Source organism: Sus scrofa, chromosome 9, assembly GCF_054392235.1.
Source record: "Sus scrofa isolate SSC_HxYL_T2T_F1_AM1 chromosome 9, Sscrofa_HxYL_maternal_Yorkshire_Landrace_v2.0, whole genome shotgun sequence".
In the NCBI taxonomy this organism is placed as follows: domain Eukaryota; kingdom Metazoa; phylum Chordata; class Mammalia; order Artiodactyla; family Suidae; genus Sus; species Sus scrofa.
Window position 1 is genome coordinate 82,930,139 of NC_139391.1, and position 12,437 is coordinate 82,942,575.

The 12,437-nt window shown below is 35.5% G+C and overlaps 1 protein-coding gene across 10 annotated transcripts in view; it reads left to right on the forward strand.

Annotated features, from left to right (window-relative positions):
* The window catches only part of GLCCI1 (glucocorticoid induced 1), a 116,346-nt gene that overhangs the window by 45,043 nt on the left and 58,866 nt on the right, over positions 1–12,437 (forward strand). For all 10 annotated transcript variants that reach the window (XM_084977094.1, XM_084977089.1, XM_084977092.1 and 7 more), the window contains one exon: positions 7,928–8,014. In XM_084977094.1, coding sequence (XP_084833220.1) covers positions 7,928–8,014 — 87 coding nt within the window. The remainder of the gene's footprint in view (positions 1–7,927; positions 8,015–12,437) is intronic.

Sequence of the window (12,437 nt, forward strand, 5' to 3'; positions counted from 1 at the left end):
TAAACTATAATAAATTTCAAGACTGAAGGCGAACAGTACAAAAATAAATTTAAAATAGTTGGAGTTCCCGTCGTGGCTCAGTAGTTAATGAATCCTGCTGGTTTGATCCCTGGCCTTGCTCAGTGGATTAAGGATCCGCCGTGAGCTGTGGCGTAGGTTGCAGATGCGGCTCGGATCCCACATTACTGTGGTTCTGGCATAGGCCAGTTGCTATAGCTCTGATTTGACCCCTAGCCTGGGAACCTCCATGTACCTTGAGAGTGGCCCCAGAAATGGCAAAAAGACAAAATAATAATAATAAAATTAAAAATAAAAAAGTTTTACATAGGATTTAAGTACGTATCAAATAAGATTAAAATAATTTAGTGAAGTGATTAGGTTTTTTTTTGTTTTCGTAGGTTTTTTTTGGATGTGATTTTAGGCTCTGGCATTTGACCTCTTTGAAATTAATAAAGTAGAGAAGCATATTTGCCCTTTCTAGTTTATAAATAAAGATGTAAATAACAAAAGTTCCCATTATTCATATCTGATAAAGGACTCTTATCCAAAATGTACAAATAACTCTTAAAACTCAACAGTAAGAAAATAAACAACCTGGTTATTAAACATAGGCCTTAGTAGACACCTCACAAAAGAGGATAACACACAATGCGAACAAGCATATGAAAAGATATTCCACATTATGTGTCATCAAGGAAATGCCAATAAAAACAAGATACCACTATACACATCTATTAGAATGGCCAAAATCCAGTACACTGACAACACCACATACTGACCAGAATGCAAAGCAGTGGAAACTGATATACATTGCTGTGGGAATAGGATATGGTACAGCCACTTTGGCAGTTTCTTTCTTTTCTTTCTTACTTTCCTTCCTTCTTTTTTTCCTTCTTTCCTTCCTTCCTTCTTTCTTTTCTTTTTTGCTTTTTAGAGCCACACCTATGGCATATGGAGATTCCAAGGCTAGGGGCTGAATCAGAGCTGTAGCTTCCAGGCTACTCCACAGCACAGCAATGTCAGATCCAAGCCACATCTGCAACCTACACCACAGCTCATGGCAATGCCAGATCCTTAACCCACTGAGCAAGGCCGGGGATCGAAGCTGCATCTTCATGGATGCTAGTCAGATTCATTAACCCGCTGAGCCACGACTGGAACTCCTTGGCAGTTTCTTACAAAAAGTAAATATACTCCTACCTTACAATCCAGCATTCATGTTCCTTGGCACTTACTCAAAAGAGTTGTAAACTTATGTTCACACAAAAACCTGTACACAGATGTTTATAGCAGCTTTATTCATAATTACTGAATTTGGAAGCAACCAAGATGTCCCTCAGTAGGAGAATCAATGAATAAAGTGTGGTACATCCAGACACCAGTATTATTCAGCATTAAAAAGAAATGAGCTGTCAAGCCATGAAAAGACATGGAGGAACCTTAAATATATATTACTAAATGAAGCAAGTGACAATGAAAAGGCAGTCTACTATACAATTCCAACTACCTGACATTCTAGAAAAAGCAAAACTATGGAAAGAGCAAAAAAGATCAGTGGTTTTTAAGGGTCTGGAGATGGGAAGGAATGAATAGGCAGAGTACAGGAGATTTTTAGGGCAGTGAAAATATTCTGAATAGTATATGATGATGGATATATGTCGTTTTCCATTTGTCCATACCCCTTGAATGCACAACATCAAAAGTAAACTCTAATATACACTATGAACTCTGGGTGATAATGATGTGTCAAGTTCATCAATTGTAACAAGTATACCACTTTGGTACATTTGGATGGCTCTCCATGTGTGGTGGTGAGGGGTTTATGGTAAATCTATGTAACATCCTTCCAGCTTTGTTGTGAATGTAAAACCAACTGCTCTTTTAAAAGTCTTAAATGTGCAATCCTGTGCAGTAGGCTATTTTCTGTGTACTTCACTCAGAGAAGGTAGTTGTTGCACAGGAAATCAGATAGGAGAATGGACCTGGGGGATGGAGAGAAAGCTTCATGGGCTAGGCTTTAGATGGTTCTGAGAGGTGAAAATAAAAATGGCCTTTTCCACCTATAGGTGTCCTTTCCACGTACAGAAGTTTTTTGTTTAGTTTGTTTAGCCAACCACCTTTTTGTCAAGTCTTAGAGACTGGCTTTGGTTCTGCATTGCTCAAGTGTATGAAAGGTTCATTTTCTCTTCCCTGGTAGTTTAGGTGGAGGCAGCTAGAGAGGAAGCCTCCCCTAAGTTATGATGGCTAAAGAGCAAGCCATTATATATAATACCAATTATTGATGATTATATTTATTTCTAAGCTGTCTTTGGAAAATGTTAATAAGTGTACTTACGAAATAAGTCTTACGGAGACATGAAAATAAAGCAGGTTTTTAAAAAAGTGTGTGTGTTTGAATTTTGAAGTGTTAATAGTGTTGTACCTTGAGTAAAGGAATATAATATGTAATTTATTTGACCATGGACCCCTTTTGTCATATATTCTTTACTAACATCCAGGAGCCATAATGTTAAAAGTAGCACAGTTCGTAAAATTCTACTCCAGATTAATGGTTGCAGTAACAGGTCAGTTGGAAGGAGTCACTTGCTGATATGAAAGGGGTGAACTTTTGCTACTTTGTGTTGTTGTTTTCCTAATTTAAATGCTAAAATATTTCTCAAATACTCAGATTTAACAAATTGGATACAAATTTAATTCATCCTCTGTGACTTAACAAGCATGAGCTTTAAATAGATTTAAAGACCAAGTAGCCATGTTTGGTTTTGCTTTGACTAAAATAACTTGTTGAAAGTCAGTAATTAAATGTATGAAACATTGTTCTCAACAGGACTTGCTGCAGTGGTAGGAATCTGCTTTATCTGTGCTCTTCTGTATGGCAGCCAGTAGCCACTAGCCACATGTGGTTATTGAGTATTTGAAGGATGCTAATGAGACTAAGGAACTTTTGTTTTGTTTTTTCATTAATTTAAATTATTACATGTGGCTAGTAGCTTTTGTTTTAGACAGTGCAGTCTATCGAATGTAGAGTAGGGCATTTTTCATCCTATTTTATAATGTTATTATTATTATTTTTGTCTTTTTGCCTTTTCTAGGGCCGCTTCTGCGGCATAGGGAGGTTCCCAGGCTAAGGGTCAAATTGGAGCTACAGCTGCTGGCCTATATCACAGCCACAGCAATGCAGGATCCGAGCCTCATCTGCAACCTACACCACAGCTAGCAGCCATGCAGGATCCTTATCCCACTGAGCAAGGCCAGGGATCGAACCCGCAACCTCATGGTTCCTAATCAGATTCGTTAACCACTGAGCCATGACGGGAATTCCCTCCTATTTTATTTTAAATTGATGCAATTAAAATGAAATTATTCTCTGTGGAGTATTTTTTGAAAAAAATTGAAATTATGATGAATAACAATTTATATGCCTGTAATTCTATAGCTGTGTGATTGAGGATTCTTCTGGTGTGTTTGTACTTTTAAAAAACTACATATTTTAGGATTACTTATTGTGGCTCAGTGTATTACGTACCTGACTAGTATCCATGAGGATGTGGGTTCAAACCCTGGGTTTGCTCAGGGAGTTAAGGATCTGGTACTGCAATGAGCTGTGGTATAGGTTGCAGATATGGCTTGGATCCTGAATGGCTGTGGCTGTGATGTAGGCTGGCAGCTACAGCTCCAATTCAACCCCTAGCCTGAGAACTTCCATATGCCGCAAGTGCGGCCTTAAAAAAAAGCAAAGAAACAACCAAAAACCTACATATTTTACTGGATGGATCAAGAACCTAAATATTCTTTTGTAGTAAGTTTTTTTTTCATTTTTTAAAGTTTTATTGGAATATAGTCGATGATAATTTCTGCAGTACAACAAAGTGATTCAGTTATGCATGTACACATATCCATTCTTTTTCAGATTCTTTTCCTTATAGATTATCACAGAATATTGGGTAAAGTTCCCTGTGCTATACAGCAGGTCACTGTTGGCCAGTATTTCCATATACAACAGTGTGCATATGCCAGTCCCAAACCCCAGTCTATCCCTGCCCCACCATCTATCCCCTTTGGTAACCATAGGTTTGTTTCCAAAGCCTATGAGTCTGTTTTTATTCTGCAAATAAGTTCATGTCTATCTTTTCTTAGATTCCACATATATATAAGTGAGACATGATATTTGTCTTTCTCTGACTTATTTTGATAATCTCTATGTCCCTCATGTTGCTGCAGATGGCATTTCATTTTTTTGATCATTGAGTAATATTCATGTGTGTATATGTACCACATCTTCTTTATCTGTTCCTTTGTGGCGGACATTTAGTTTGCTTCCATATCTTGGATATTTTAAAGTGTTAAAATGAATTTTGGGGTATGTGGATCTTTTCAAATTATGTTTTTTTCCAGATAAATGCCCAGGAGTTGAGATTGCTGTATTATACAGTAGTTCTATTTTTAGATTTTCGAGGAATCTCGGTGCTATTTTCCATAGTGGTTGTACCAATTTACATTCCCACCAACAGTGTAAGAGGGTTCCTTTTTCTCTGTACTATCTCCAAAATTTGTTGTTTGTAGACTCTTAGATGGTGGTCATTTAGGCTGGTGGAAGGTGGTACCTCAGGGTAGTTTTGATTTGCATTTATCTAATAATTAGCAATGTTGAGCAACTTTCCTTGTGTTTTCTGGCCATCTGTATGTCTATTTGGATATATTCTCTCTTTGGAGAAATGCCTATTTAGATCTTCTGCCCATTTTTTGATTGGGTTGTTAACATGTTTTTTGATATTGAGCTGTCAGAGTTGTTTATATATTTTGGAGACTAATCCTTGTCAATTGTTTCACTTGCAAATATTTTGTCCCATTTTGTGGGTTGGGTATTCTTTTCATTTTCTTTATGGTTTCCTTTGCTGTGCAAAAGCTTTTAAGTTTAATTAGGTCCCATTAGTTTATTTTCCTTTCTATTTTCATTTCTCTAGGAGGTGGATCTGAGAAGACACTGCTGTGGTTTATGTCAGAAAATGTTCAGCCTATGTTTTCCTTTAAGAGTTTTATAGAAATTGGTCTTAAATTTGGGTCTTTGAATCCATCTTGAGTTTATTTTTGTGTGTGGTGTTAGAGAGTGTTCTGATTTCATTCTTTTACATGTAGCTGTCCAGTTTTCCCAGCACCACTTGTTGAAGAGATATTTTTTTCTCCATTATATATTCTTGCCTCCTTTGTTGTAGATTAGTTGACCGTAGCTGCTTGGGTTTATTTCTGGGCTTTCTGTCCTATTCTTTTGACCTATATTTCTGTTTTTGTGCAAGTACTGTATTGTTTTGACAACTGCAACTTTGTAGTATAGTCTGACACCAGAGAGCCTGATTTCTCCAGCTCTATTTTTCTTTCTCAGGATTGCTTTGGCTATTTGGCATCTTTTGTGCTTTCATACAAGTTTAAAAATTTTTGTTCTAGTTCTGTGAAAAATACCATTGGTAATTTGATAGGGATTGTAGTTAATTTGTAGATTGCCTTGGGAAGTGTAATTGTTTTGACAATTTTGATTTTTCCATTCCAAGAGCATGGTATATCTTTCCATCTGTTTGTATCATCTTTGATTTCTTTCATCAGCATCTTATAGTTTTCAGTGTACAGGTCTTTTGTCTCTTCAGGTAGGTTCATTCCTAGGTATTTTATTCTTTTTGACATAATGGTAAATGGAATCTTTTTCCTGATTTCTCTTTTTGATATTTCATTGTTAGTATATAGAAGTGAAATGGATTTTTGTGCATTAATTTTGTATCTTGTAACTTTACCAGATACATTGATGGGCTCTAACAGTTTTCTTGTAGCATCTTTAGCATTTTCTATGTGTAGTATCATGTCAACTGCAAACAGTGATAGTTTGAGTTCTTCTTTTCTAATTTGTATTTCTTCTGATTGCCATGGTGATAGTTTTATAATGTTTTAATGTATTTCTTTTGTATAACCAGTGCTACATTCTGAAATAATCAAATAGATTTCACATTCACTTTTAAGAAAAGAAAGGAGGTACTCTGCGAAATAAAAGATTTAGTTTTCTTTGCCGTTGGTGTGCATGGCAGTATTAAGTAATTTACAGTTATTTTTAAGGGCCACGCCCATGGCACATGGAGATTCCTAGGCTAGGAGTCAAATGAGAGCTGTAGCTGCCACCCTGTTCCACAGCCACAGCAACACAGGATCTGAGCTATGTCTGCAACCTACACCACAGCCCATGGCAGTGTCAGATCCTTAACCCACTAAGCAGGGCCAGGGATCGAACCTGCATCCTCATGGATACTAGTAGGTTAACTGCTGAGTCGCGACAGCAACTCTCATTTTCAAAATTTTTGTGGCTACTGATTTATCTCTAAGTTGGAGATACAGTTTATGCAAATGTATTTTGAAAATGTTAGAGCTATGCAAAATGTAAATAATTAGTGTTATTAATGTTATTGTAAATAATTATGGAACACGCCAGAAATTTGACTCATTTTCTGTTGAATGCATGTTTGAGTTTTAAACCCTGTGTATCCTTAATCATTTGATTTTTGATAAGAGTATTATTGCCTTTGCTTAGTAGAAAGGTGAAAGTGTTGAAGCATATAAATTCTCAAAATAAAAGCTGGACTAAAACTATCATAATTTAATAATTTTGGAGTGAATTGATTGTTAAAGATATGACTACTTGGGGGGATTATTTCCAGAGTAGTTTTTCTTTGGAAAAAATTAGGACTGAAATTAAGAAGTTTTAATAAATAAATAGTTCTTTGCAAGCAGTTTATTTAATTTATTGATACCTCTTATCTTTGCACCTGTCAATTGAATAAAATATTTTACTCTCAATATTATGACCATATAGCTTCACTTTAGTATTTGAACTGTTAAAGCAGTTTATTTGTGTCTCTCTTCAGCTAGCATTCAACTGTTACTGGTTTTATTTTGGAGTGTCATTACTTTTAAGAGGTGATGATTATTTTAAAAGTTGTCCACAAGCATTATGAATGGTGTATCATAAGAACATGTGTATTATTTAGTCAGGTGCAGCCTCAACAAGTGTAATGATGAATTTTTCAGTATGTAATAAAAATAATTTTTAGAGACATGTATATTTATATACGATAATTATTATCCTTTGTCTTTAGTGGTTTTAACTTTCCTCAAAGTTTTATACCAAGAGTCTTCTCATATAAGGATGATTTTTTTTAATACAGCTACTAAATGATCTTACTCTTTGACATTTAGTGTTTTGTGGTATGTTCGAATGTAGTGTCTATTATGTGTTAAATCATTGAAAATGAGGTTTTAAGTAGGAACAATTCTATTTTCTGACATATAGCTCACTTGAGTTTTTCAAAAGATGCATTGCTTTAAATTGTAGTCAGTTTGGCTTAATATTTTTTATATTAACTATATTTTTATATAAAGATGTTTGATGTTTTTCAAAAAGCAGTAGTATTGCTAACACTCTTTACTGAGTATAGAAAGAGGAGTACATTCAGCCCTCTGTCTAGTTAGATATCTGACATGTAGGTCATCTGTAATCCCACTGCGTCTGAGCTTGTTCTATTAATCTGGTGGATGTTTTATTCAGTAAAACTACTATTTCATAATTTAGTTTGGCTCTTCTCTTTAAAAGCAGAAATATGCATATTTCACAGTTCTCTTTAAATTTGCCAACTTTTAGTTATTAGTGTTGATGTGAACAACTAAATGTTTTGAGTAACATTACTCAGACATCTTAGATTGATCATATCTGATTTAGAAGAATAAACATTTCACAGGGTCTTGAAAGTCTTAGTGTTTAAGGGATTTTAATATTTCGTATAGCCCTTTATTGGTATGTGCTAGGATTTTGAAATCCATTTGAGTTGTGTGAAATTAAGGAGTAGAGGGAAAAGTCCTTATTTTTCATTTCATTTACTTATTTTCTTTAAAGACACCTAGCTGTTGGGCAGAGGAAGGAGCAGAAAAGCGGTCACATCAGCGTTCTGCATCATGGGGGAGTGCTGATCAACTAAAAGAGGTAGGTTACTCCTGTTTTCAGTCTGTAACCTGCTTGGTCCTGTTAAATTGTCTTAACAGTTTCCTGAATATAATGCTACTTGTGTATTTGTGATAAACTTGCCTCTTTTAGAGTATTAAGGATTGCCTTCCATGTTTTGGTGAACAATTCTGAGTGTACATTATTTGTCCTTCATGTTCTTTATAAATACTTGTTATGTACCCACTCGGTTTTGCCTTTCCAGAATGAAGTCTGACTTTTTGTAATTTTGTCTTGTTCGAGTTATTTTTTCTTCTCTCTTCAGCTTTCTTATTTTTGAGTTACAGCAACTACAACAGTAGATCACAGCTTTTACAATGGTAGGATAGTGTTTTCTGCTTCTAGTAATTTTTTATAATATCCAGTGTATTTCTGCCTCTGCAACTCAGTAGTACAGTGGAATCCATGTCTTTCAGAAATAGTTTTTATAACCCATCTTGTTATTTATTATAAATAACCCAAATTCTGATACTTTTGTGTATATTTTGGATTTTTCCAATAGTGTTATCTTTTACCCATCTAAATTCTCCTTTATTTTTTTATAAAATTATAGAAACTTAGAGTTGAAAGGTCATCTAGTCCATCTCCTATATAAACATTCCTTAGAAAAATGGTCACCTAGTCTATTATAGTCATTCTCAATGAGAAAAGTCCATCATTTTGCAAGAGAACCAAACAAGTTCATTTGTTCCAACCTAAGCTGTTAAATAGTTTATTTTGCATATTTAACTCAAAATTATATCCCTAAGTTTTGACACTTCCCTCTGTATCATTATTAAGTCTACTTTAAATACTTGAAAGGCTTGCAATATATCATGTTCCCCCAGGGTAAACACCGAAATTTCTCTCAAATACATTTCATATTGCCATAGTTTCCTTCCCTCTTAGTATCAATTTCACATACTAGTGGTTATTGGTATCTCTCATATATTATGGTATCTGGACTGAATAGATATAATAGGCTATTAGCATGGAATTTGCCTACAACTCTATTACTTTTTCAGTAGCTTTCTTTGTATTACTAATGTAGAGGAATCATCAATTCCTATCTACCATAGACACAAAGAAATAGGCACAAAATCAGCTTTTCCCAGCAGGAACAAAAAAGAAAAGAATCTATGTCTAATATAGCTCATCTAAAATAGGTACATACCTATGCATGGTATATTGAAAAATAACAGTAAATCTGCACTCTTATCTCAGAGGTAAATACAGTCTCAAAGTTATAGCCAAGATTTGGTACAGTTGAACTTTGGACTACGGGAACACATGATATACACTATTTAAAAAAAGGAGTGGCTGGAGTTCCTTTTGTGGCTCAGTGGGCTAAGAACCAGCTGGTGACCATGAGGATGTGGGTTCAATTCCTGGCCTCATTCAGTGGGTTAAGGACTGGCATTGCCACAAGCTACAATGTAGGTCACAGATGCGGCTTGGATCTGGTGGTGGTATTGTGGCTGTGGTGTAGGCTGGCAGCTGCAGCTCTGATTCAGCTCCTAACCTGGGAACTTCCATATGCCATGGGTGGGTCCTTTAAAAGCAAAAAAAAAAGGGAATGGCTGACATGACTAAGAGATTTAATTGCCCTCCCCACAAAGCAGTCATAAAGCTAGGCAAAACTGTCAAACTAGTACAGCAATTGTAGAATCAACCAAACAAATGGAGAAGCTTTATTCATGAAAAATACTGAATTTAGGATTAAAAATAACACAAGTTTGCGGTTTCTTATCTAGTCTACCTCTCTTTTCCTGTTCCTCATCCTCAACTCTGTTGTAGCATTTCAGACAGGATGGGACCGATCTTGAAAACTGGATAGAGAACACTTGATAAGGGAGTATTATAGATTAAAATAGTGGTCTTAGTTTCAAAGTAATAGGGAGTGCCAGTGGCTCTACTAATATGAAGTTTTAGTCTAATGTGTGGCAAACAACAGACTCATGGAGTGGTGGGATTTTTATAGAGATTTCTAAGACGTAAGACAATCTTGGGGGCTTGATAAGTTTACCACGTATTCTAGGTTGACTGGAGGCTATAAACAGGCATAGCAGAAAATCAAATGGGCCCAATTAACCCATATATCACTGGTCAGTGGAACCTAAGAATATCTGGAAAGGAGATTCAACTAGGCCTAGTGGTAATAAAATCTGTGGCCAACTTGTAAAAGGCTTGAACTTTGCATGCATTCCTCATTCCATGAACAAATTCCACATACAACTCCTCATTCCACACACACACATTTTGGGACTGGGAGCTTTACTAGATTGAGGTGTTTGAATAAAATCTCTGAATAGTTTTTGGCTGAGTGTTAAAGTGATGCTGGAAACCAGCTTAATAAAATCTTAAAAAAGCCAAATTGGAAAGAAAAATGAGAGGGAAAAAATGGAGTAGAGATATCAGTGGCCACACTAACAGACTTTTAGTCCATCAACCACCCTTAGAGAAAATCACAGTCTGCAGTTGCTCTAATATATTATCTTAAAATGTCCAACATCTAATAAAAATTTTAGATATATGCAAAGAAACGGGAAAGGATGACCCATATTTAAGGAAGAAATTGGTCAATAGAAACTGAATCTAAGTGTCTCCATATGTTGGATTTAGTAAGCTAAAACATCAAAGCAGCTATTATAAGTATATTCAAAGAACTAAAGGAAACCATGTTTAAAGCATTAAAGGGAAGTAGGACAACAATGACTCAGTGAATAAAGAATTACCACAGAGATATAATTATTATAAAAAAAATATAGACAAAAACTCTAAACTTAAAAAGGGAAGTAACTAAAGTTAAAAATTCACTAGATGAGCTTAATAGAAGATTTGAGATGGCAAAAAAATTGGTGAATTTGAATATAGGTCATGAAATTTATATATACTCTGAAAGAGCAGAGAGAAAAAGAAGAAAAGGCAAAAGAGCCTCAGAGGCTTGTGAGGAGACATTATGTTCATATATGTATACATAATGGAGCACCAAGGAGAAGAGAGGGAAAGAGAAAGGAGTTAAAAAATATTTGAAGAAATAATGGCAGAAAACTTTCTAGATCTGATTAAAAAAAAAAAAAACTATGAATTTAACCTCAACGAGCCCCAAGTAGGAAAACGCAGAGAGCTGCACACAGAGACACATCATAGTTAAACTGCTGAAAGCCAAAGAAAAATAGGAAGTTTTAAAGCTGGATGGAGAAAATGACTCATTAGACACACGGGACCAATCATACCTTTAATGGTTGCTTTTTCATTAGAAATAATAGAAACCACAAAACATGACATATTTAAAGTGTTAAAAGAAAAAATACCAAGTAAGTATTCTATATTCAGAAAAACTAGTCTTTTAAAATAAAGGTGAGATAAAATATTCCTAGGTAAACAAAGATTGAGAGGATATCCTGTTGCTAGACTGTCTTATAAGAAATACTCCAGTTTAATTCAGTTCCTGTTGTGGCTCAGCAGGTTACAAACCTGGTAGTATCCATGAGGGTACAGGTTCAATCCCTGGCCTCAGTCAATAGTTTAAGGATACAGTGTTGCCGTGACCTGTGGAGTAGGTTGCGGTTATGGCTTGGATCCTGCATTGCAGTAGCTGTGGTGTAGGCTGGCAGGTGAAGTTCCCATTCAACCCCTAGTCTGGGAACCTCCATATGCCACAAGTGCAGCCCTAAAAGCAAAAAGAAAGAAAGAAAGAAAGCAAGCCAGCCAGCCAGCCAGCCAGCCAGCCAGCCAGACTCCAGTTTAATTCAAATCAATAGGAAGAACTGAAGAGTTTTGGTTATGGCAGATATGTAGGTAAATTTAAAACAGTCTTAGATACATTTTTCTACATGTTTAAAACACAGGATAAAACAGTATTGATAACACTTATGTTGGGTTTATAACATATACATGAAATATATATGATAATAACAAAAGAGGGCAAGGGAAAAGGTATTTTGGAGGGTTGTTTCTGTTTTACTGGAATTAAATATTGAAGTAGATTGTGAAGATTTAAAATTCAGGTTATAATATCTAGAGCAGTTGCTAAAAACTCTAAAAAATAGAAAAAATATAAGAAAGGGATTAAAATGGTACACTAAAAAAAATTATCACAAAAGAAAGTAGTAAAGGAAATGAGAGAAAAGAAGGTAGAGTAGAAGGACCTTGAGCTTAACCTCCTCTCACAAGCACACCAAAATCATGAGAACAATTGACAAAAAAAAAAAAAAAAAAAAAAAAGACGGGAACCTACCAAAAAGAGATGTTCCACATCCAAAGATATAAGGAAGAAACCACAAGAGAGTATAAAGGGTGCACTTTTTTTTTTTTTTTTTTTGTCTTTTTGCCTTTTCTAGGGCCGCACCCATGGCATTTGGAGGTTCCCAGGCTAGGGATCTAATTGGAGCTGTAGCCGCCGGCCTATGCCAGAGCCACAGCA